This window comes from Triturus cristatus, chromosome 10 (genome assembly GCF_964204655.1).
Source record: "Triturus cristatus chromosome 10, aTriCri1.1, whole genome shotgun sequence".
In the NCBI taxonomy this organism is placed as follows: domain Eukaryota; kingdom Metazoa; phylum Chordata; class Amphibia; order Caudata; family Salamandridae; genus Triturus; species Triturus cristatus.
Window position 1 is genome coordinate 643,651,135 of NC_140593.1, and position 25,878 is coordinate 643,677,012.

The 25,878-nt window shown below is 49.4% G+C and overlaps 1 protein-coding gene across 2 annotated transcripts in view; it reads right to left on the reverse strand.

Moving 5' to 3' along the window:
• PGAP6 (post-GPI attachment to proteins 6) overlaps positions 1–25,878 on the reverse strand; it is a 589,880-nt gene that overhangs the window by 295,530 nt on the left and 268,472 nt on the right. For both annotated transcript variants that reach the window (XM_085632201.1, XM_085632202.1), the window contains one exon: positions 5,254–5,522. In XM_085632201.1, coding sequence (XP_085488327.1) covers positions 5,254–5,522 — 269 coding nt within the window. The remainder of the gene's footprint in view (positions 1–5,253; positions 5,523–25,878) is intronic.

Below are 25,878 nucleotides of genomic sequence, written 5' to 3' on the forward strand. Positions count from 1 at the left end.
ATAGCATCTATTGCTAGATTGTAGCTCTGGGCCATCGAAGCGTATATTGAGGTCCGCCAAAAATACCAATGGAGTTGACCAGGATGCTAGCTCTATATGTGCCTCGTCCATATTTGACCCATAGACAGAGCATATAAGAAATCTATTAGCCCCAACTGCACGATCAGCAATCGCCCAGCGCCCGTGCTTATCCGCAACTTCCCTGCCTACCAGGCATACATTTGGTTTAGCCAAGATGCCCCTCCCCCTCCCCCCGAGTTGTAGAACCAAATTGTGTAGACACCAATACTGTATACCCCAGTTCAGCCATCACCATGCACCTCTCTCAGGGAATACGTGTTTCCTGTCGGCACACCATGTCAGGTCGGATAACCCTCAGCTCCACTGCTACCCTCTGTCTCTTGGCCCTACTATTCAAAGCAGACAAGTTAAGCGTGCAGATCCGTAGCCTCCCAGCCATCAGTCCATCCCACATCTAAGTGATGCGCACACACCCACATCTGACTCTACTATGTCGTTTTTGTGTGTATCTTCAAAACATACAACTTGCTCCAACCTTTGCCATCAAGGCTTTTTACTTTTCTCCCCACCCCTGCCCCCCTCCCAGTGACCCCACTAACCCAACTCCACCTGCTAGCCCACCCCTGTCCCCTCTGGCAACTGTACCTCCACCATCCCCACACCCACCCCCCTCCCGCCTAGTGAGGCAAACGGACCCAAGGTCCAATGTGAAGGAGAGCTGACATTACTCCCGACCAACCCCCAAGAATCCTATTCAGAATGTGTTAGTACCTACCCAGCTTCTAAAACTATCCATAAATACTCATGCAGACCCATGCCACCACAAACTATTCTATATTGTTTGCAAGTAATCTTTTGCTTGGACCTCAGAAGTAAAAACTATGTTTGACCCTTACTTATGACCTTTAATTTGGCAGGGTTGAATAAAAAAACCTGAGCACCCTTAGCCTGGAACATTAGTATTAGTTGCCGCTGTTGCCACCTTTTCTCCACTGTCGCGTGCCAAAAGTCAGGTCTGACAAAGAACTAATTTCCTTTCCCTGCCCTTCTCCTATCTGGCCATGCCAGATCATAAATAGCTTCTCAGGCCCAAAAATTATCCAAGCAAATCAAAACAGCTCTTGGCTTCGTTGTTAATTGTCCCGAGCTCCTGTGCTGCTTAAAAAGGAATCGGTGGGCCCTCTGAACTTCCCGGTCCAAGAACTATTGTGTAAGCTCTGGAAATGCATCCATAAACAGCTCTTAGATACATTTTCCAACATCCGAACCCTCCACTCCTTCAGGTATACACAGAACTCTCAGATTGTTCCTTCTAAGACGATTTTCCAAATCTGCTAGCTTGCATTGCGTATCATCCTTCTGTGTTCTTGAGAGTCTGTGAGGGATCTTTGGGTGACTAGTTTGTCTTCAAGCATGGCAATCCGAGTCTCTACTTCACCTATCCTCTCTGCAAATTCAGAGCAGGATTTAGCTACTCGACGGACAGAGTTCTGCAGCTTAAGACATGCCCCTTGGGTTCTTTGGCTGTTCATCCACGTCTCCTCTCTCTGTGCCATAATGCTCTGGTAAATGATAGAGTGCGCAATCTCCTCAGAGCTTTCAACTGCCCCCAAAAGCTACATTTGAGGTGGCAGCATCTCCACTGCCCACAGAGCCAGGAGAAAAGGAGTAATCCTATACTAGAGACCCTGCGGCTCCTTTAGACTTAGTCCTGGGTGGCTCTCTTTGCTCTCTCTGCTTCCGCACAGTTGAAAGACTGGCTGAAGGACTGGCCCCTGCGCCACTGATAATCTCAACTTCAAGATGCAGGCTGCTTGTGTCACTCCCATCACTATGGGTCAGTTCTCCTCCTGACCAATCCTTTATGCCTCCTAAACTCTCGTCTCCTGACGAATTGGAGGTATCTGACCAAAAAAAACTTTTCGCCAGAATCCACCTCCTTTAGAGCATCAGGATTATCGAAGCTGCAAGTTTGATCCCCCCCAGCTCTGGGCTTTGTGACTCCCAGATTTGTTTTTTTCCTAGACTTTTTTCCCCCAGGAGTTCTCGCAGGAGCTCCCATTTTAGCTTAGGGCGCTTCCGTGTACTCTCCATCCACATCAGCCAACGTGGGGCCTGCAAGCACGGTATCCTATGACACCCCTCCCACCGAGCCACCCCCCATAGTCCATACCTGTGCCACAATCAGAAGCCCCCCTGTTCTTATCTACTACCTGCCCACTTCCATCACACACCTTATTACCTCAGGGAGAGTCTCTGGGGTAGTTGGAATGCTGCTTCCGGGTTCAGCTGGGGGCCCGATTAAGCACCCATGCTGGCATTAGCTACTGTCCCCTCAGTCTCCGTCCCAATATGCTGCATCTTTTTAGCCTCAAATATATGGGTTGCTTGAAATATTCTAGGTACAATTCTCTTGCTGTGAGCAGAGAAGCTAATTTTCTGAGTGGAGTCTCCGGAGTGAAGAGAAACCTCTGGATGAGCGCTGAACTCCTGCTTCTGCCCCTGCTCCCTTCACGAAGCCCGATGCCATGGGCAGCGCATGCCTCTCGCGGGCTTAGGAGGCATTGGGGCTGTTGGGAGAGACAGACCGCACCAAAACCGGAGGAGCAGTGGTTCACCACTGCGACAAGGAAACCAGAAGAGCTGTAGTTCCTGAGATATGCAGCTCTGGGTACACAACATCCAGATCATGCCGACCTACGCTGCCACACTGCCGGACAGAGAGCTCGGGAGCCAGTTAATCCATGTAGGTTGATGAGCTGGGGTGGTTTGATCAGAAGAGTGGGAACCAGCTTACTCAACAGCCGGTACGGCTGCCATCTTGCCCCTGAGTGCCAAAGATAGAACCACTCTTCATGTTTCTAGGGAAAAAGCACTACATCTCAGAAATCACTAGCTGTAGTTGAGTTTGGCTGCCAACAAGGGAAGCCCATAGCTCCTGGGACATTAACCACATGCCATGAGGACAGTTAGAGGGTTCATGAGTGGGGGAGTCGAACACCTGATCTCTGCAACCGGTCAATGGATTTTACTGCTGATTACGCCGTTGGGTTCAGCAATGCCTCACCTAGCGACTTCTGAGTTATGCAAGTCAAGAGCTGAGGCAGAGGAAGTTCTTGAGGTCTCATGGTGGTAACTAAAGGTACACATTGGTCTCACAGCAGCACTTGTGTGTTCAGGAGCAAAGAGGGGCACATCAAACATGCTGCATGGAATGATTCTTCCCTTGGGGCATAGCAGAGGGACTAGGTGAAGATTCTTCCTCCTGCATAACAGCTGGGTGACTTCTTGTCTTGGGCTAATAGTCCTCAACTCCTAAACATTGTCAAACAGGCTGAAGAACCCTTCTAGGAAGGCTTCCTGTGCAGCAGGCAATGCAGCAACCCCTCCCCCACTTCTCTACTCCAGGCAATCCAGCGACCCCTCCACCATCAATATTGGCACTGGACTCTGTCCCTAGTGAGAGGACAGTAGTCAGCAGATGCTGGCCTACACTCAGCGATTCCTCAGCAGTACTGGTGTACAACTTCTTCCATTGTCAGTTATGGATTCTTGATAAAAGTCATGGCCAAGCTGATCAGTATTTATCCTCAGGGCTGATGAATAAAGCTCATTAGCACATTTCACATTTTATGGGACTTCCTCCATCAGTTACTGCATGACCACTCTATGATCAGTTATTGTTAGGGCCATAACAAGAGGACAGCTTCCTGCACAGGTTCCATCCAGCTGATGTGCAGATGCTCCTTGGGCACAGACAGCAGTCTAATTCTTTAGGGATGCAGAACAATCAAGTAGAGTTGGGATTACTCTGCTAGGCTAACTAAAGGCAATTTAAAAGGGAGGACTGAGATACCATCATATACAGGATACTAATGACCCTCTACATCACAGCACTAGGAAATGAGATGGAAAGCAAAGGTGTAAGCTCCCAGGTCAAATGAGACATGACCAGCTTTGCACAAAGCCCTCCAGCACACCGAGAAGCTAAAATGGATTCTCACCTGCCCCCTGTGAGTAAGGGATACAAGCTGATATACCAATACTGTACCAATCACAAAGTGCACATTCACTTTCAGAAAATCTGAAAGAAACTTTTACACATGGGAGGCCGGTAGCCATGTCCAACTAAAGAAGATGGATAAAAAAAAACATCCTTTCATTTCAATTAATGCTGCTGCCATAAGCATCTTAGAGCTCTCTATGGTACTCCTCAACACCTTAAGCTTCAGCTTCAGGACACCAATGCGACAGTCATAAACCTCTGGCATACAGATACACAGGCCCTGGGCTGGAGGGGGAGGATTACTGTCCCTATAGGACACAGCAGCACTGGGCTCACTGGGACATTTGCCAGGCTTCGGTAAATGGGATTATTGTTGGGCTCAGTGAGGGAAATTCAAAAACAAGCCAACTGCACAAATAGGGTTGGAAACACAGAGATGTACGCTCTCCAGATCCAAGTGGGTTACTTCCAGCCCAACAAAACACAATAGTCATGCATAAACAGTGGCAGAACCAAAAGCGCACACAAAATGCATATCTTTAAACCTTAGAGTAGGAGAAAGGGCTCTTGGATCCTGTGAAGTTTATACTACTAGTTAATTCACTTATACGAATAGCTAAGAACAAATTACATTTAGGGTATAGTTATTATTGGAGATATCAAGTTTGGCAAGAAAATGAAGTGAAAAGAAAAGACCATTACAAAACTCAAACCTTAGACATCCTGCTTATGGTGAGGGAAAAAGAAGCCACTGTCAAAAAGTACTGAATCTATGTTGAATGTTGTCTATCTCTTTTGCAGTAATATACACATTAAGGCCACTTCAATTACACAGCAGACCATTAGTTTGAACAATGTGAGCCCTGGTATTTGTCAACTTATAGACATTTAGTCAACTAATAGATTAGACCCAATGAGCGCAATTACAAATCTAGGCAGTGAAGCAATATTAAGGTTTTCAAAGTGGATGTTGGTTCCTCATAATAATGACTTGAGAATTCTCAAATAAATTTCTTAAAGAAAAATAAATCAAACAATTGCATTGAAGTTCTGGCAATCATGTCAAATAGGAGGCCTAAACCTAAGAACTAAAAATTGTTTCAATTTTCTGCTGATCCTGTCAAACAGGAACCCTGAGCGCAAGAACAACGCCTACTAGCCTTGCAACTAACTCAGAAAAACAAATGCAAATATTAAGTGATCCCAATTCCAGAGCCAAATCTCACCTGTGAAGGAGGCAGATGTTTCCAAAGAGATGGTTACGTTGCGGTCACCAATACTTTCCAAGGTGACGGGCACCCATGTCTCCCAGGGAGGAAAGTCTAGCTTTACACTGCACTCAGTCCTGTCTGTGCAGACCATTTTTTTTTGGTAGGACTGGGGCATGGTGACTGAGCCCAGAGTCAGCTGCAAAGGACACACAACACCAACTGAGTTTGTTGCACAGTTAAGAATACTGATTTTCAACTGCGAAGTGTACCCTGGAATAAAAATCCTAGAAAAAAAACAATTATTATGTTAGACACGCCTTAGAAACTCTCTTTCCAACTTTAACATATTTGGCAATCCCCACCCAACATTAATTCCTGGTCTGACAAGTATAAATCTATGCAGTGGCTGAGGAACAAGGAGCCGGTAGTTTTGGTGGGAGGGAGGGGGTTTACCTTAGGGCTATTTTATACAATGAGCTACAGAACTTATAACAGTACACAAATTAACAATTATCCTTAGATGACAAAATAAGGTGAACTGTGAAGCAAACTCTAAAACTACATTTCCATAAGTAGACTGTTCATCTTCTACAAACAACCATGAAAATGTGCCAAAGCTAGAATGAAAGCAGTCAAAAAGCCTGTAGTAAATGACAGCATCAAACAGCCACAGTAATGCAGAATACTAGGCATCTTACATTCACGATGAAGAAACCAATTAAATATATATATCTCCCCAAACCCCTCTTAACAGCTGTTCGAGTTATCATTCAAATTAAAAAAGATCATAACATAGACCTGTGGACTGCTTAAAAAATATATTTTTTCAGTAGCAAAAAAGTAACAGACTAACAGCTGTTAATACACAACTACAAAGAGGGGTAAACACACATTTTTCTTATAACCTCAACTAAAAGCAGCTCCTCACAACTATTTTCAGTTTCCTCCTTGTTCATTCGGTGGTTATCGGCCAAAGGAAAAAATAATAATTTCAAGACTCTATTGAAAAAGAAAATCTTCATTCTCTTTCCATGCTGGCTAGTTTTCCTAACTACTGTCTTCACGTATTGATGTTATCATGAAGGTCTCCTTTTCTATAATGCAAGATTAGTTAATATTATACCTTGACAGATTTCTGAACACACAACTTAATTAAAAAATCTGTACGTGGAGCTTAGAAACGTTGTTGAAAATAATTAGAATTTCGTCTAGTGGTATTGGCTCACCAAGCATGAATAATAGATTGTTAATGCCTTTAAGGACAAACAAAAAAAAAAAAAAAAGAATTCGGCGTTTAGACATTTCAAAACCCTGTTTTTAAATGACACCCATCTGCTCTAATTCCACGGCTATGCTTTATTGACTGTTTATTTATTGTTCTCCGATGCTTGCCAGGGCTTCAGGTAAACAAGTTACACATGATTTCCAGGCTGAACGCTGCAGCGTTCCTTGAAGATACATCAATAAAGTAATGCAGTCAAAAACATCTAACAGTTTATGGTGCTGCCCAACAAAAGTTTGCGACAAGACACGATTTTATAGGGCATTTGATATTGCCTTTGTGCACTAAATTTACGGTAAGCTAGAACTCGGATGTCTTAATTTGTTTTTTTGATAAACATATTTTATTGATTTTCAGGAAGAAAACCTCAAACCAAACATTAGTCTTAAGATTTACAAATGCATGCTTTGCTGCATGAGGTAAAAGCACAGTATGCAGAGAAGTCTAAAGAGTTTTATCATTTCCAGGTAAAACTGAAGCATTCCCCAACACTTCTACGCCATCCAATGTTTCTTAAGCTGAAGCAGGATACCTAGATACAATACTATTTAGAGGTAGGAATATTAACGGGGGGTTGAGGTGGAGAAGGATATAAGTGGTTCCTCACAATCTCATTTAGTAAAAATTAAAAAAAGGTTCCAGAAGGTGTACTTCAATATGCTGCAATGGCTGACTACTAATGCTTTCAGGACTCACAGTGAAAGTCTATAGTGCCAAATGTGAAATGAAAGTCGAAAAGCAAGGTAATCAAACTTTTAGATTTTTTTTTTATATTTCTAAGGCTCACTGAAAACATACCAGCAATTATCTTATGTACTGACCTTTTCTAGCATCAAGTCTTATGGCTGCGTTCAATTCTGTGAAATCTAAATGTGTGAAAGCAACCTGTACATACATTTAGATTTCATGATTTGTATTTTAAGGGAGTGTGTAAAAAAAAAAAAAAAAAAAAAAAATATATATATATATATATATATATATATATATATATATATATATATATATATATATATTTCCTAGTAAATAGGGCGCCGTCGCAGGAACTTCGGCTTCAACGTGGCACTCGACAGGGTTGCCCCTTCTCGCCCCTAATCTTTGCTCTATCGTTGGAGCCATTGGCTGCCTGGATCAAGCAGGAAGCACTGATCCGCAGTATGCAATGGAATGAACACTGGGAAGACAAGTTATCCCTTTATGCGGATGATGTCTTACTTTGAGTGACGGATCCCGAGAACACCTTGGAAAGAATCCTTCAAATACTATCTTTGGCCGCTATTTGAGATATACTATAATTTGGTGTAAATCCCGAATATGTAATCTGCAGGGCCGCCCATCGAAACTACCCTGCGATTGTGCGGCAGGAATAGTTACTGAGGGATTCCGCTATCTTGGACTTTATGTGACCACTGACTCCTACTTATTCTTTCACCACAACCTGTCACCACCTTTACAGGCTGAAGAGTGATGTCCAACACTGGAGGTCTTTCCCACTGTTGCTTTTGGGCAGACCGCAACTGTTTAACATTATGTCCCAACCCCGTTTTCTTTATGTCCTCCAGAACTTACTTACCCAGTCCATACTTCATATCTTAAGAAATCCAAGATCGAGATCGAGGCATTGCTCTGGGACGGGGGCCCGGCGTGGATAGTGCAACACAAATTGACAAGGGGATGGTACGACTGGGGGGTGGCACTATCAGACATCCTGAAGTACTATTGTACAGCACAGCTGACCACCATTAATAGGTGGAGTTTTCCAATCCCCAGAGGTGCCGGCCTTCTGGATGAAGAGGCTGTTGATAAAACAGTGGGAACATCTTCGAGCTCTCTATAGTACTCCTTAACACCTTAAGCTTCAGGGCCCCACTGCGACAGTGGTAAACCTCCGGCATACAGATACACAGGCCCTGGGCTGGAGGGGGAGGATTACTGCCTTTATGGGACACAGTAGCACAGGGCACACTGGGACATTTGCCCGGCTTTGATAAATGGGACCTTATAGGGCTCTCCTGGGTGGGCGACTTATGAAATCAGGGAGACGTTATACCACTGGCGGACCTAAAAAAGTGACTGCCAACTAGCGCCAACCGAAAGATATAGCTACATGCAGGTCTGACACGCCATCCGGGCGGCTCTGTCAAAGGGAACGGTACTCCCTAGAGGACAGGCTGTTTGATGAATACATGCCGTGCAAAGCCACATTGCGGATGGAACAAAAGCTGATTAACAACACACCAGATGCACTGACACTGCTGAGGGAGTGGTGGGTTGTAGACCAGGATGTACTGGAGGACAATGACAGGGCAGAGGACCTAGCATTCACTAAGGAAGTGGCCGTACAGTCAGGATGTTGATTAGTCCAATTGAAGATCCTCCCCCAATCCTAGTATGCCCAAATCACACTAGTTAAAATGGACAGGGCAGTGACGGCCTAGTGCCGAAAAGGCTGGGCCGTACCAGGACCTTATTTCATATAATTTAGGACTGTCCAAGGCTACAGGGCTTCTGGGTGGTGGTGATTGCCTGTCTTAGTGAGGTATGTGGCCCCCCCACACAGCCTCAGCGAAATGGTGTCCCTTTAATGTCTGGGAGGAAACAGACTTGCTCCGCATGGAGCGGATTATGGATTACCCTGGGGTTAGAGGTGGCGAAAAGGAATGTGGCTAGGTTATGGGGTGAGGATCAGCTACCGCAACTGGGAGAATGGAAACATGACCTGGACTGGTGCATGCAAGCTGAGACAGTAATGCGCTGAAGGCCAAGTCTGCCCCCCAAAATGGGAAAACATTTGGGGACACTGAAATGCATACAGAGGCAACATCTGTGAAGGTCCAGCTTCCAAAAACCTGGGAGATTTGTAGTCTCAGGCATTTTTATCAGGCCATGCTTCGGATGATGGGGAGGGAGAAGGGGTGGTGGGAATCGGGGTGGTCTGAAGTGTCTAAGCTAATAAAGATAAGGCATTTTAGAGTGCTTAGTTCTGTTTCATATGTCTCTTTATTACTGATAAAAAGATTTGTTAAAAAAAGCATTTTTTTTTGTTAAAATGAGGATTTCGGTACCAGAGAAGCAATAGAAATTAGGTATTTAAGGATAAGAAGGGGCATCAGGCGAAATCTGGTGTTTCAGAATCTCTTACATTTCAGAAGAACCTGATGAATGAGGGGAAACCGGTGAGAAGCAAAGTAATTTCCCTGGCCAGTCATGGAAGACAGCATCTACTAAAAGCTGTTCACCTAACGCCTGATGGAATGCTAACTCCCATAATAAGGCTCTCATCTTTGCAGTAAAAACTACAGATAAGCAATTGCACCTCTGTAGTTGGCAATCCCATTTTTTACACTTAATAACTTTGGCAGCCTTTGACTAAATTGAACCTCTCTCGGGGAAACAGTCTCCAAAATGCATCTTTCAGTATGCCCGAGTTGGGAAAATATTGGTCAAAGGGGTCAAAAGCTATGGGAGGGGGGTTAAAAAACTGGCCATTTGTTCGGGGGAAGACAAAAATAACAGGCCATTTTTTCTAAATAACATGAAAATCACCATATGCGTTCTTCTGTCCAGAGAAGTCAAAAACTGCTGAACGAAAGAACATGAAGGCACGTTTCATTTAGTTCCTTTTTTGGCTTTGGTAAAATTTCGTCCAGCCCTTTTTGAGTTGTTAAGTGGAAAAAGAGTTTAGTGAGCATGTACATAGAAAGTTAGAACTCATCTGACAATACTTTGTGAACAACAGATAATGACCGCGGTGCATAGACATGATGGAAACGTTGGCAAGCATGAATAGCCATTAAATCCCATCATGATGAAACTCAGCAGAAGCAATGCACACCACCTTGGAGGACCCAGCTCTCGCACATACAGTGAACACAAGATCCGGGCTACAAGTCAGGCTGGGTTGAAAATGAAACAAACTCTAATGTTTGCCTCGCACTGTTGGGTTCACCAGTCTCACATAGATGCCAGATTTAATCTTCGCTTCTGCAGCTAAACAACATACGCCAATGTTTGCAAACATCAACGTAAACACACCAAATCTGGTGTGGGAAAAGCACTCATCGGTGGGAGGAGATGGATGAGAGTCACATTTTTGATATACATGCCACAGAATATGGTTGCTTTGAAAATCTAATTTACTCTAATATTTACACACACACAAGCAAGCATTGGCAAAGCCAATGCGATTAGCCTTTACTCAGAAGCTGCACTTTAGTCCCTTTCTGTAATGTTATTTTATGTATTATTTAGTTTCGATATAAAGTACTCGTAGACCACTAATTCCCCAGGTAATGGCTTTGCTAGTGCCTCTATGGATGTGCAATATGTAAATAAAGAGCAAATTAATTTGGAAGGAAATCAACAATCCCAGGGAACAAATGGGAGGTCAGACAGATGGGTCTTGCAGACGGGGGTGCACAGTCCCAGGCATTTTCATGCACACCTTATGGCACTGTAGACATATTCAGGAATATTGGCGAAAGATACATGAAATTATTAGCAACACTCTGAAAATTGAGATCCAGCCGGAAGCCCCCAGATGCATCCTCAATATTTGGGAGCCGACAGACCTGAACCACCATGCCATGCAGTGGGTTACACTTGGCTGCATGATAGCAAAGAGAAATATAGCGCAACTCTGGGGGGCGGCACATGCGCCCAAAATCGCTGATTGGAAGAATGACCTTGATTGGTGCATGCACCGTGAAAAAACGGTATAAATTGCTCGAGGCTGCCCCCGTAAGTGGTCCAAAGTGTGGGCCCCCTGGAACACATACCGTGGTAATATCTGTTCCCCACCCAGATTGTTGGAGGAAGATGTCTCCCTTGAAGTGTAATTCCTACTGTACAAAATTCCTGTATGCTTATGAACTTCTGTCTTGATGCCGCCTATTGTATGATTCAGTGATACTAGGCCATGTTGCCGAATTGATTTTAATAAAAAGATTTACAAAAAAAAAAAAACAATCCCAGGGATGGTCACGCCAGTGGATGTTGAGAGCTAATGTCAGGCCTTACACTTATCAAAAAATAAGGATAGATCTCAAGAGAGCCGATTTCTCTGCTGCAGCACCGGCTCCAGTAAATAAAGGGGCGCACAACTTAAAAGGTGCTGAGACCAACGTTAATTGAGATGCATATTTGAAATGAGATTCGCATGACAGCTTTACTGTTATATTTGCTGACAGAAAAGGGGTGACAATTTGGATCCAAATTTAGACTACCTTTTCTTCTGTGGTGCAAAAGAAAATCTGGCCTTAGTTCTCCTTTACCCACTGCTGTGTAATGTATGCTTCCTTCAGGAAGTGGGCACACACGCTCTATAACAATTGTGCAATTCTATTCAGAAGTGACAGCATACCCAAAATATACTGAAACATCACTACAGAAAGGCCACACTCCTCTCCCATCACAAGCCACATTTGCTGTGAAGTGGCAATACTGCCACATTAAGAGTATGGCATATTTAATGAGACTGCTTTGCTCTGTGCTGGCCAGCTAAAAGTTGGAGACTTTTTAATGTCCTGCCTTTAAAAATACAGCTGCTCTGCTGAGCTCTTGGGCTGTCCCACGATTGGAATAGTATTTCTGAAATAAGTCGCAATATGCTCCCATTAAAAATTGCTGTGTTGGGAAGCATAGAGCTTACATGTTGCATTTAATAAAAAACCTGTAAGAAATGTCTTTATTACTGGGGTGGATGACTACCTAACTCAAGGAATAATCATCACAACCTTTGTGAGGGTGAACCCTCAAAGTCACTAAATAAACCTGAGCCCAGCTCCATGTAGCTTTAGCATAGAGAAGACAGGTTTAATTTAGAGCAATGTGTAAAATATTTATGTGGTACCAAAACAGTAATTAGGTCAAGATGCTAAACAATAAAAATCCCAGATGAATTAGAAAAAAAAGAGTAAAATTTAATAAACAAAATTGCAACTTATGACAACAATCCAATAAGGGAAACAGCAGATAAGAATTTTTAAAGATTTCGGTAGAAATGGCACCAAAAAGTACAAAGCACCAATGAGAAGCAATTATTGAGGTAGACCTTGACCTAGGCGAAATGTGAAGCTGACCTTAATGGAAAGGGGGTTGAATAAACCAACCAGGTTCATCATGGTAAAATATTTTAACTCCTGACTTAGTCTTTTAAGTACCCATCCGCCACATGAGTACACTTCTAAGACCCCCCCGGACCTCAGGGGAGACACAAAGACTCACAGGGGCAGACAGCAGCGTCCAGTTTTCACTGCCAGCTGGGTATTGTCCGGAAAATGCCTCTTGCAGATTTTATCCCCCTGTAGCCACACAGGAGGTCAACCGAACTAATCCTTACAGTCCACTCATTTGTCCTTGGCACAACAGGAAGCAGGCCCTCAGTGCATCTTCTCATGTCATAGACAGAATGTCCAGTCCTCCTATGATCTTCTGTAGATCCAGAAAGTATTCTGAAGTGGGTGCCTGTAGTTGCCACATTTATGCCTGGAACCAACTAGGGGGTGGAGTAAGGGGACTCCTTGGCCCACCCTAACCAATGGGGTAAAAGTTTCTGGGGCAAACCCAATTCACTTTCGGTAGTTCTGGTATGCCTTACTGCAAACAGACCCAAAAAGCCAAGCGTCTGGGCATTTTCAACATGGAGAAAGACTAGTGTGGGGCTTGTACTATGGTAATCCTAGTGTCCTCCCACATCTAATAATAAATTCCAGTTTGAGGCAGACACTGTACTCACAACAAACCCAGAGATAGAAGACTGGTAGGTGAAAAGCATGGCCCCCAGCAACCAGATAGTAGATACACAAATGTTATCTTGCCATCGTGTTCTCTCCCTTTCAAGTGTACCCCAGGTGTTAAATGTTGCTCAAAAGACCAGTCAAAAGACACACAATTGATGGACAGAATGCAGAAGAAATCAAAACATTCACCCCCAGTCAAGAGATCTGGGTTAAATCCATCATTCTTTTGCTCACCATGCCACCCCAGTTTATCCCTGGCCAAAGGCAAATCAGTCTTGACCCTGTGCCTCATGGGAACAGTCCAGCCCGAACTGCCAAGCCAGCCAAGCAAGAGTTGACACTATGCTGTCAGAAGGAGCCCCACAGACCAAACTGCATATTTTGTGGAGTTCAGAGGAGTCGTCTCTGCCCAATATGGTCAGACTATTGTTTGCTCCTGGAAAGCATTTCACACCTATTCTAGGCAGAGCACAGGCTGAAAGCTGGCAGAGAATTATGCTTATTAGCCTTTTGACAGGCATGGCAGATAAACAACAACTTTCTAAAAGCAAAAATGAAGCACATTTTTTGTAATTCTGAAGTGTGATGGAAACAAAGATAAAAACAAATCAAGACACTTTACTAGGTGATGTACTAATGATACATACTCACAGAAACCCAATACCCACACATTATCATTTGTGTGCAATATAGTTTTATCAGTAAAACTGCAACTCTGTGCAAATTTAGCAGCTGTTTCAATGAAAAATGTGCTGCCTCTAAATGACGAAGCGCTACCACAGGATGGTTGAGTTACATAAAACAATCGCCCCCTTCGTGTCTATTAAAGCTAGGTGGGTCATAGAAGTTGTCAGTCTACAAATAGGGTCGTGGTTCTAAAAATGTAGGCAAGCACTGCTCTACAAAGTACCTAATTGCACAGAATAAAAACATCAAGGAAACCATGTTCCAAGAAAGGATACATGCAGAAAAGAAGGGGATGTTTGCAATCTACCCATGCACTAGTAATCATGCTAATAAATACAATGCTGCAGTACCTGCTGCTGATGACAAGAATCTACTACGCTGCATCTCACCGCACCACTGTCTGCATGCCTCAAAACTGTCAACGCTTTCTTAGCCTATAGCAAAAGTAGCTGCGGACCCTTGAGCTACGAGTGAAGCTCTTGTTTTACAACTGTATTTATTCTTAATACCACACTTCTCCAAGACACATTTAGAACTTAGTTACAACAACTAAACAGACAACTACCAAGTACTGTTTTGTAAATAGATAAATAAGCACTTGCAAAAAAACTAAAATATGTTCCATTAAGCAGATTCATTCAGAAATTAAACTCTTAGCCAGGAGGCGATCCTCCCCAGAGGGGCAAGCGAAGCTGTGCTGCTAGCGGCTGCTTCTGTCTTGCAACTTGCTAATAACAAGCACTTGCAATGCAATAGGTCTCGCATTTGATAGAGTTTAAGCTATTGGCATTCTAAATGACAATGCCTTTTATTTATCTGTTTTGATAATCAACACATAAATAAAAGGCATTGTCATTTACAATGCCAATAGCTCAAACGCTTGTAAATACGAGACCTAGTTCATTTCAAAGAAGCGGCCGCCATAGTCCCGGGCTGCTTGGAAAGTGAAAGCGCACATGGCACGCTTAAAGATGCAGGTAAGCATGCCGTGCCTGCAGTAGGAGAAACTCATTAAAGACCAGCATTTGCAATGCAATCGGTCTTGCCTTTTGGACCTTATAAGTATTTAGCCATGCAACACATTATCCCAAATTACTGCAACGTAGCTTTGCTCACATGTTAGGAAATGTAAATTCTGGTAAATGTTCGGAAATTAATATTTTCGGAATGTTTACAGCTGTACAGTTAGAGCAATGCCGATTTAAGGATTTAACCCCTTCGCTGCGGCGGGAATTCCGCCGCAGCGCTGGGGGGGGGTTTGGGGGCAGCGCGGTGGCACTGTGCTCATGACAGAGCCACTCCGTCATGAGCCACGGTTGAGCTGTGCTCATGACGGAGTGGTTCCGTCATGACTCCGCCCACTGCGCTAATCGCCCGCACAGGCTGGGAATCAGCGCAGCGTGGGAGGAGCGGCCGCCAACGGCCGCGGCATGACGGAACCACTCCGTCATGAGCACACGGCGACCGTGGCTCATGACGGAGTGGTTCCGTCATGAGCAGGGGAGGGGTTAATATTAAGTACATGCGCCTACACAGTTTTATTTAAACATTAGCATTGAAAGATATGCCATTGCATAAAAAAAAGATTAGTAACAAAATAAAGTAGGGGAGATGTTGATGTACTGCAGCGCACGTGCCTACCCATGCCCCTTCCACCTCAAAAGAAAAACAAGCATTTGCAATGCAATAGGTCTCGCATTTATAAGAGTTTGAGCTATTGGCATTGTAAAATTACAATGCCTTTTATTTATGTTTTGGTTTTAGAACAAATAAAAGGCATTGTCATTTACAATGTCAGTAGCATAAACTCGCATAAAAGCCGTGTGTGGAGTGCAGCAGTGTGCCGCGTGCAGCAGTGTGCAGCAGTGTGTGGCGTGCAGCAGTGTGCCGGTTGCTTCAGTGTGTGCCGTGCAGCAGTGTGTGGCGTGCAGCTATGTTTCGTGTAGCAGTGTGTAAATGTAAATGTACAGATATTTATATAGCGCAAATCACCAACCGGTCTCTAAGCGCTTGCTTAGGGAACCCATCCTGGTATTCCCCTGTGAGATAACCCAGCAGGGCATCCACAAGGTGAAAGCCAGGCATCCCGCCGCGAGGGGCCATTGTGGAGATTAAGCAAGCTATTGCCCAGAGTCGCAGAGTGTGAACCCATGAATTGAGTATGCACTGGAGCGAGAATTATCGAGTCCATGGACAATTTATGGACTCAAGACCCAGCCGAGCCGGGAATTGAACCCTGGTCCCGGGCTGACCTCTGCTTCCAGGTCTGCCTACTCTAACCAGTGAGCCACACTTCTCCACCAGTGTGTGGCGTGCAGCAGTGTGTGGCGTGCAGCAGTGTGCGGCGTGCAGCAGTGTGCGGCGTGCAGCAGTGTGCGGCGTGTGGCAGTGTGTGGCGTGTGGCAGTGTGTGGCGTGCAGCAGTGTGAGGTGTACAGCAGTGTGTGGCGTGCAGCGGCATGCAGCAGTGTGTGGCGTGCAGCAGTGTGAGGCGTGCAGCAGTGTGTGGCGTGCAGCAGTGTGAGGCGTGCAGCAGAGACACGTGGAGGGTGAGGACAGACACGTGGAGGGTGGGGAGAGACACATGGAGGGTGGGGAGAGACACGTGGAGGGTGGGGAGAGACACGTGGAGGGTGGGGAGAGACACGTGGAGGGTGGGGAGAGACACGTGGAGGGTGGGGAGAGACACGTGGAGGGTGGGGAGAGACACGTGTAGGGTGAGGAGAGACACGTATGGAGTGTGAGGAGAGACACATGTGGAGGGTGAGGAGAGACACATGTGGAGCGTGAGGAGGAGACACCTGTGGAGGGTGAGGAGGAGACACCTGTGGAGGGTGAGAAGGAGACACCTGTGGAGGGTGAGGAGGAGACACATGTGGAGGGTGAGGAGGAGACACATGTGGAGGGTGAGGAGGAGACACATGTGGAGGGTGAGGAGGAGACACGTGGAGGGTGAGGAGGAGACACGTGGAGGGTGAGGCGGAGGGTGAGGAGACACGTGTGGAGGGTGAGGAGAGACACATGTGGAGGGTGAGGAGAGACACGTGTGGAGAGTGAGGAGAGACACGGGTGGAGGGTGAGGAGAGACACGTGTGGAGGGTGAGGAGAGACACGTGGAGGGTGAGTAGAGACACGTGGAGGGTGAGGAGAGACACGTGGAGGGTGAGGAGAGACACGTGGAGGGTGAGGAGAGACACGTGGAGGGTGAGGAGAGACATGTGAAGGGTGAGGAGAGACGTGGAGGGTGAGGAGAGACGTGTGGAGGGTGAGGTGGAGGGTGAGGAGAGAGACGTGTGGAGGGTGAGGAGAGACGTGTGGAGGGTGAGGAGAGACGTGTGGAGGGTGAGGAGAGACACGTGGAGGGTGAGCAGAGACACGTGTGGAGGGTGAGCAGACACATGTGGAGGGTGAGCAGAGACACGTGTGGAGGGTGAGCAGAGACACGTGTGGAGGGTGAGCAGAGACACGTGTGGAGGGTGAGCAGAGACACGTGTGGAGGGTGAGCAGAGACACGTGTGGAGGGTGAGCAGAGACACGTGTGGAGGGTGAGCAGAGACACGTGTGGAGGGTGAGGAGAGACACGTGTGGATGGTGAGGAGAGACGTGTGGAGGGTGAGGAGAGACGTGTGGAGGGTGAGGAGAGACATGTGTGGAGGGTGAGGAGAGACACGTGTGGAGGGTGAGGAGAGATACGTGTGGAGGGTGAGGAGAGACACGTGTGGAGGGTGAGGAGAGACGTGGAGGGTGAGGAGAGACACGTGGAGGGTGAGGAGAGACACGTGGAGGGTGAGGTGGGTGAGGTGGAGGGTGAGGAGAGACACGTGGAGGGTGGGGTGGAGGGTGAGGAGAAACAGAGTTGGAGGGTGAGGAGAGACGGAGGTGGAGGGTGAGGAGAGACGGACGTGGAGGGTGAGGAGAGACCGAGGTGGAGGGTGAGGAGAGACGGAGATGGAGGGTGAGGAGAGCCTGAGGTGGAGGGTGAGGAGAGACCGAGGTGGAGGGTGAGGAGAGACCGAGGTGGAGGGTGAGGAGAGACCGAGGTGGAGGGTGAGGAGAGACCGAGGTGGAGGGTAAGGAAAGACCGAGGTGGAGGGTAAGGAGAGACCGAGGTGGAGGGTAAGGAGAGACCGAGTTGGAGGGTAATCAGAAGTGGAGGAGAGAGGGAGGTGGAGGGTGAGGAGAGACAGTGGTGGAGTGGGGAGGATATCACTTTTACTTCCTCTCCTAGTGTAAGGTAACGCCCCCACCCCACAGGCCCTGCCGGAGCCGAGAGCAGATCACTGTTCGCATCAGCCGTCACCTGAGACCGCTCCGTACTTGTTGGTAAATAGAGGTTCACTATCTGTTGATAATGGGATTCACTTGGGGGGCTGACTTACCTCCTCCACCCCCAGGGCCAACACTGAGAAGGCATCAGAGACCTGGTGCTGCCTATGCTGCAGTACTGCGAGAGAGAGGGATGGGGGGCGGGCAGAGGAAGAGGAGTGGGGTTAGAGAAGGGACAGGTGGGGAGAGAAAGAGGAGAGAAGGGACAGAGACAGAAAAGGAGCAAAAAAAGAATTAGAGAGAGTAAAGAGGAGAGTTGGGGAAAATGAAAACATTATGAGAGAACATGTAGCAAAGAGGTGGAGAGAGAAGATGGGAGAGAGTAAGGACGCAGCTAATAGATAGGGCAGAGACAAAAAGAATCGAAACAATACAAAAGTATTTTCCAAACTCGTAAATAACCACGGGCCAAACAACTGATCTGCAATGAAGCATCCAAATCCGTTATATCATGACGTTAACCATGCAATAAAAAATAAATTTAAAAAAAAACAAAAACACCCAAAAACACGTATACACCACGTTGACCCTTTTCCATGCAACGTATTCTAAAACGCCATTCTCATTCATACATTCACAGCAAACCTGTTCACAAGAGTGACAGAAAATGTGGTATTAGTGTTACATTTTTGTTTACATCCATACCCGCTCACTTATGCAATTAAAGGATTCATGACCACACGGTTAAACAAAACATACTGATTGGCCTTGCCGTGAAGGAGAAACACGTGTTGACACACACTCCCGATCTGTGAAACGTTCACCCCACTTTCTCGAAATTGAAACCAGTGCATGTGTCCGACGAACTTCCTGCCGCTTATCTGAATGCACCAGTGGCAGAAGATAGTCACCATCTTGCAACAACACAATTAAAGGGAGGTATGTCTGTCTCTACCCACCGCCACATGTCTCTGAGTCTTACTGTCTCATGCGAGATCTCCCTCTAGGAGACAGCTGACACCGACTCTTCCCCTGAGACAGTACGGGAGATGCGTGTGTGTGCATAGTGTGTGTGTCTATATGTATATATCTGTGTATGCATGTGTGTGTGTTTGTATGTGTATATGTCTGTGTATGCATGTTTGTGTGTATGTATGTGTGTTTGAGTATGTTGTTGTGCGTGCTTGTTTAGATGTGTATGTGGGGTTGGTGTGTATGTATATGCATATGTTTATGCATGTCTGTTTGTGTTTGTATATGTTCATTTTTTTTTTTTTGAAAACGTATTTTTATTTGCGAATTAAGTGTGAGAACTCCATAATAGCTTCCCATGCCCACAATGTGTCCCAAAGGCTCGCATCATTGTAACACTTTACACAGCCATTCAGCCCACATCCCGGAGGCTGGGCGGCACAACATTACCGGCCCCTGATTATCATAACCAGTCTGACCCCATAGAGCAGGTAAATTTCCCATGGCAACAGCTGCTTTTCTCCCATCCGCCTCAGTCCCCAGCTGTCCGTCAATATATTAATACAACACCCCGCAAACTCCCCCCCTCCCCACCCTCCCGCCCACCCATTACTGCTGACGGGGGCCCCTATCATGAAATCTAGCTTACTATTGCTACTGCTACCGGATATTCGCCTGTAGCCCCCAGGCCTCATGGAGCCCTTCCCTCCCGGTCCTCCTGCTCAGTGCTCTCCAGCCGGTAATCTTTCAGAGCCTGTACTATCTGCTCCCATGCCCTCACCCAGTCCAGCCCCTTCTCATCCCCTGCCCTGGTCGCCTGACGCCTCCGAAGCACGCTTTCACAGCTCGCCCACTTCAGCAACTCAGCCATCCATCTCCCATGTGACGGGCCCTCCCGCGACTTCCAGTGCCACGTAATTTCTCTCTGGGCCAGCAGGAGGCCCAAGTCAATGAACTTACTGGTCACTTTCGTCTTTGCCGTGTGTGGGAACCAGAGCAATAAGCAGGCCGCCATATCAAACTCCACCTCCCGGTCTGTGACAGCATTCAGAAGCTCCCCCACCTCAGCCCAATACGTCCCTAGCCCGGGGCACCCCCATAAGAGGTGGTCGAGCTCCGCTCCAAGCTCCAGACATCTCGGGCATGCCGCATCCTGTACCTTAAAATACCGTTTTATCCTTCCCGGGGTCAGATAAGCCCTATGCAGTACAAAGAAATGCACCTGCTGGAAGCGGGCATTCCTACTCCCTTTCCATGTTCTCCGTAGAATATGACTCCATACCGTGTCCGGGATGGGTTTTCCTATACTACTCTCCCACTTCTCCTTCAACGCCGCGAGCGGTTCCAACCCCTCTCGTAGCAGCCTGGAATGAATGCAGGTGACCGCCTTAAGTCTCCCTGCCGCCATCACCACATATTGGAAGGTCTGAACCACCGCGGGCTCCACCAGGCCCTCCCTCCAGTACCTCTGTACCGCCGCGCACACCGCCGCGTGTAACAGGTAACTCCCATCCGGGAGGCCAAACTGTTCCTGCAGCACCCCAAATGGCGCTAACGCCCCGTCCACATACAGGTCTCCCACCATTTGCAATCCCAGCTCTTCCCACTCCGCCAGCGGCGACCAATCGCCACCATGCGGCAACGCTGTCAGCATCCCCAGCGGGATCTCTGGCGCGTACGGGTGCACCGCCTTCGCTCTCCTCATGCTCCTGCGCCAGCACTGTCGGAGTGTCCTCTCCTCTATGGTGAGGTCCCGTAAGTCCAGCGTCTGTTGCAGGACTATGTAGGATAAAACGTGTCTCTGGATCCCGGAGTCCCTCTCGTGCTCAGGGCCTCTAAAGACTCTAGCGACATTTTGCGTCAGTACCTGTAGCTGCGCCGCCAGGTAGTACAATTCAAAATCGGGGACCGCCAATCCGCCGTCAAGTTTGGGTCGCACCAAGGTCTCCAAGGCCACCCGCCGCCGTCCACCCCCCCACAGGAAGCCGACCACCAGCGATCTCAGCTCCGCAAAGACGCGCTGGGGGATCCAGATCGGCAGGGTGCGGAAATAATAATGCAGCCGCGGCAGGGCCACCATCTTCAACAGGGCCACCTGGCCCAGTACCGACAACGGGAGGGAGGCCCAAAAGGTCATGCATCCCTTCAGGGCCCGCACGCCTCGACCTATATTGCCCTCCAACAGGTCCCCAACGTCTCGGTAAATCCTGACCCCCAAGTAAGTGAAGCACGTGGCCTCCCACGCCACCTCCTCCGTGAGTGGGGGGTATGGGACATCTGCCCGCAGCGGGAAGACACAAGTTTTATTCCAATTTACCCGGAGGCCCGACAGTTCCCCAAAGCCCGACAGCAATTCCATAGCCCCCCCCAGGGCGTCCTCTGAGTTCTCGAGATACAGCAAAAGATAGTCTGCGTACAATGAAATATAGTGCGTCGTCTCCCCGCTCCGGACCCCGCCAAAATTTGCCCCCGTCCTTGCCCGCATTGCCAACGGTTCCATCGCCAGGGCAAACAACAGGGGAGACAACGAACAGCCCTGTCTCGTACCCCTGCGCACCGGGTACTCCGAGGAAACCACCGATCCCAGTTGTACTCGGGCCGAAGCGGAGGAATAAAGGACCCTCGTCCACCGCCCAAATCCATCCCCCAGGCCCATTCGTTCCAGTACCGCATCGAGGTAGCCCCACTCTAAGCAGTCGAAGGCCTTTTCGATATCTACGGAAAGCACTGCCGGCTTCTGGGCAGGGTCCCAGACACTGTCCACTATGCGGACCAGGCGCCGAATATTCATGGCTGTGCTCCTAGTGGGGATAAATCCAGCTTGGTCCTCATGCACCAGCCGGGTCATGTGCGGTAGCAATCTAGTAGCCAAGATGCGACTCAATATTTTATAGTCGACCATCAGCATGGATAGCGGCCTATACGAGGTCACATCCGAGGCGTCCCGACCCGGTTTCAGCAGCGGTACCACGAGCGCCTCCCGCAGCGACTTAGGTAATCTCCCCAGCGTCAAGGCCTCCGCATAGACCTGCAAGAGCCTGGGCGCCAGTACATCGACATATTGCGCATAAAATTCAATCGGCAGCCCATCCACCCCCGGCGTTTTGTTTCTGGCCATGTGTTTGATAGCCACCCTGATTTCCGAGAGCGTGATGGGTCCACCCAGTACCTTCGCAGTCTCGGCCTCCAGCCTCGGGAGATGAGTAGTCCCCAGGAAGCCGGCCACTGGGGGCTCTCCGCCCCCCGCCGGCTCTCATAAAGGCCCGTATAATAAGCCCGAAAGCGCTCCAGGACCGCCGTTTGCGTGTAAACTACCTCCCCCGTCTCAGTGCCTATACTCATTATCGGGCAACCTCTGGGTTCGGGATTAGCAATCCTGGCCAGGAGCGTCCCCACCTTGTCCGTCTCCGCATGCACTCTCGCAGCATACAACTTGTAATCAAAACACCTCAGGCGCTCCGTTTCAGTCGCCACCAGCTCCTTCGCCTCTAGCAGTCTGTCTTGTAACTCTGGTCGCTCAGGCCTGCGCCGCTCCAAATCCCTCATCAACCCCTCCGCCTTCGCCAGGTCAGCCAGGACAGTCGCCCTCACATTCGAAAACCGGCCCATGCACACTCCTCTGATCACCACCTTCATAGCATCCCATTCAATCGCTCTCGTGGCAGTTGATCCTTCATTCTCTCTAAAGTACCGTTCAATGCCCTGCAGGACCGCATCCCTAAACACCGGATCCTCTAATGTCTCTGGACGCAACCTCCACGTCGGTATTGCCGACCTCTGCCTCTGCCATTGCAGCGTCAGCAACAACGGATTATGATCGGAGACAGTTCTAGTTAAGTACTTCGTATGTGCCATTTTGGAAGCCAACGACCCACTACACAGAATGGAGTCTATCCTGACGTGCAGCGCATGTAAAGCGGAAAAAAAGGAGTAGTCCCTATCGCCAGGATGCTGCTCCCGCCACACATCAACCAGTCCCCACCTCTCCTGCCAGTCCGCCCTGTGCGCCGCTAACCGGCGCACCGGGGAGTCCGCCAGCGGCGGATGCGATCTATCTAACTCCACATCCGTTATCGAATTAAAGTCCCCTCCTATCAGAATGGGGCCTGCCAGGAAGTGCGCCAGCGTTCCCGTCAGGCCGGCAAAGAAGCGTGCCTGATCCACATTAGGTGCATAGATGCTACACAGTACCACATCCTGGCCATACAACCGCCCCTCCACCACCACATATCTACCCTCAGGGTCTACCAACTGATTCGTAGCCTGGAATGGGACCCCCGCTCTCACCCACACCAACACTCCCCTGGCAAACGCCGAGTACGTGGTGCCAAGCACCTGACCATGCCATCTCCTCTGCAGCGTGGCATGTTCTTGCTTAGTTAAATGCGTTTCCTGCAAGAAGGCAATTTGGATGCCTCGCCTCACTAGCTGGGCATGCACCTTATACCTCCTCGTCATGGTCCGGAGCCCACGGACATTCCACGTGAGGCATTTCAGATTAGGTAACGTCCCCATTGTAGCCAGTTCTCAGCCAACGACCCAGCGCCCAGTGGGCACCCCCAACCAAGCAGTATAACCCCTTAACCAGAACACCCCAACAAACTCCCCCCTCCCCTCTCCCCAGAACAGGACCCAATAACACCATATCAGCCCCCATCCAAACCAGCAACCCACCAAACATTCCCAACTCTGTGGTCGTCACCACAGAAAGCCTTAAGGGCCACAAGGGGTTGCCTCAGAGCCGACCCAGACCGGGCCCAGCCCGCGCCCCCAGCCCATGACCCCACATGTCCATCAGCACAGTACCTTCCAGTTCGCAGAACACCCGGGCGCTCCGCCGGGGTCAGAGCCCCCAGAAAGGACCCCCCCTCCCAGCGTCAGCCATTGAAGAGTCCATCCGCCGTCTGTGGGGTGACCGCCGGCCTTCCCGAGCTCTCCACCTCCGAAAGTTCCCCGCCTGATTGCCCACCATCGTCACCAGTGTCCGAACCCACCGACATCAGTTTGTGCGGGGAGCCCATGAGGATCGCTGTTGCCGCCAGCGCTCCCCGCCTGTCCTCCGCCAGCTGGTCTTCTCGCAACCCTCTCCTGAGGTTTTCACGTTTGCGGATGCGTTGGGATTTCCGCACTTGAGTCGGCCGGCGCCTCTCCCTCGCGCCTTTCCCCGTGCGGTCCGTGCCAGCGCGATGCAACTCGAGCCATGCCCCCGCTTCATCCAGAGTCTGAAAGAAGTGAGTTGCATCGCCCACAATCACCCTTAGTTTCGCCGGGAAAAGCAGGGAGTACTGGAGCCCCTCGGCCCTCAATTCCTTTTTCACTGCCAGAAAAGAAGCCCTATGTTTCTGGACCTCCTGCGTGTAGTCGGGGAACACCGTCACCGGGCTATTCGCCACCTGAAAGGGGCCCTCCGATCGTGCCCTCTGGATCAGCAAATCTCTGTCCCTGTAATGCAAGAGTCTGACCAGCATCGGCCGGGGCGGGCGGCCCGGCGGCGGCGGGCGGGCCGGAACCCTGTGTGCCCGTTCAAGGGAGAAGAAGGGGGAGAGCCCCTCCAGGGCCACCACTGTTTTGAACCAATTCTCCATGTATGCCACCGCATCCTTCCCTTCGCTGTTTTCCGGGAGGCCCACCACCCGTACATTGTTCCTGCGATTGCGGCCTTCGGCGTCCTCCGCCCGTCTCTCCAGCATTGCCAAACGGCCCAGGACGTCGGCGAGCTTGTGGTCCGCGGCCGCCACTGCAGGCCCGAGCTCCTGTAGCTTCCTCTCATTGTCCTTAACTCGGTCCGACAATTTGGCATGGTCCGCCCGCAAGAGACCCAGTCCAGTGGCGACCTGCGCAATGTCGTTGTGCAGGGCCTCCTTAGTGGCCGTGATCGCCTCAAGAATACCGTCCAGCCGTTTATTCAGGCGCCGTTCCTGCGCCGAGCCCTCCGATTCGTCCTGGGCCCCGCCATCCGCGGCCGACTCCGTACCCCGGCCGTGCCCCACCGGCATCTGTGGCGCGGCACCCTTATTCGCCATCTGCTCGGCGGGGATCCCCACTCAAGAGGGTCGCGGGGGGCCCCCACCCAATCGCTCCGAAGTCCGCCGCCCTGCGCGGCCGCTACCCCCGAGGGCCGCCGCAATCACAGCTCGTGTGCTTCCTTCGGACTGCCAGAGGGCCCCTCCACGTCCGGCTCCCCTCACTCCCGCTTCGGCAGCTCTGTTTAGGGCCGTCTTCCGCCACTCCAGTCCCCTCCGTCTGATGTCCCACTTCGAGTCAGGCCAGGGCTATCCGCCCAGCGGGGTCAACACTGTGGTCCTGGGGGGCCCCCCCCTCGCTCACCGGCAGCACTCCGCAGTCACCCCCGCCGTCCCTGCTCTCAACCGGGCGCCGCGCCAGCCCAGGCGGTCGTCGCTCTCCACGCGGGGGGAGGGGCAGCTCCGTCACCCCGTTCCTCACTCGGGATCGGGGGCCCAGCCCCCAGCTCTCAGTCCAAGGGGCACCTGAAAGCCGCCGGCGTCCCGCACAGCCGAGGCCGTCCCCGTCTCCCTCCGGTCACGTTCCTCCGTCTTCCTCCTCAGGGCTCCGAGATCGGGGCCGCCGCCATCTTGCCTGCTGATCACTGCGCTCCGGATCTGCGGCCTCGGGCTCTACACCGCTCCCGGCCCTCCGCAGTCTCCCTGCTTGCAGCCCCAGCAGCCCCGGCGCTCCG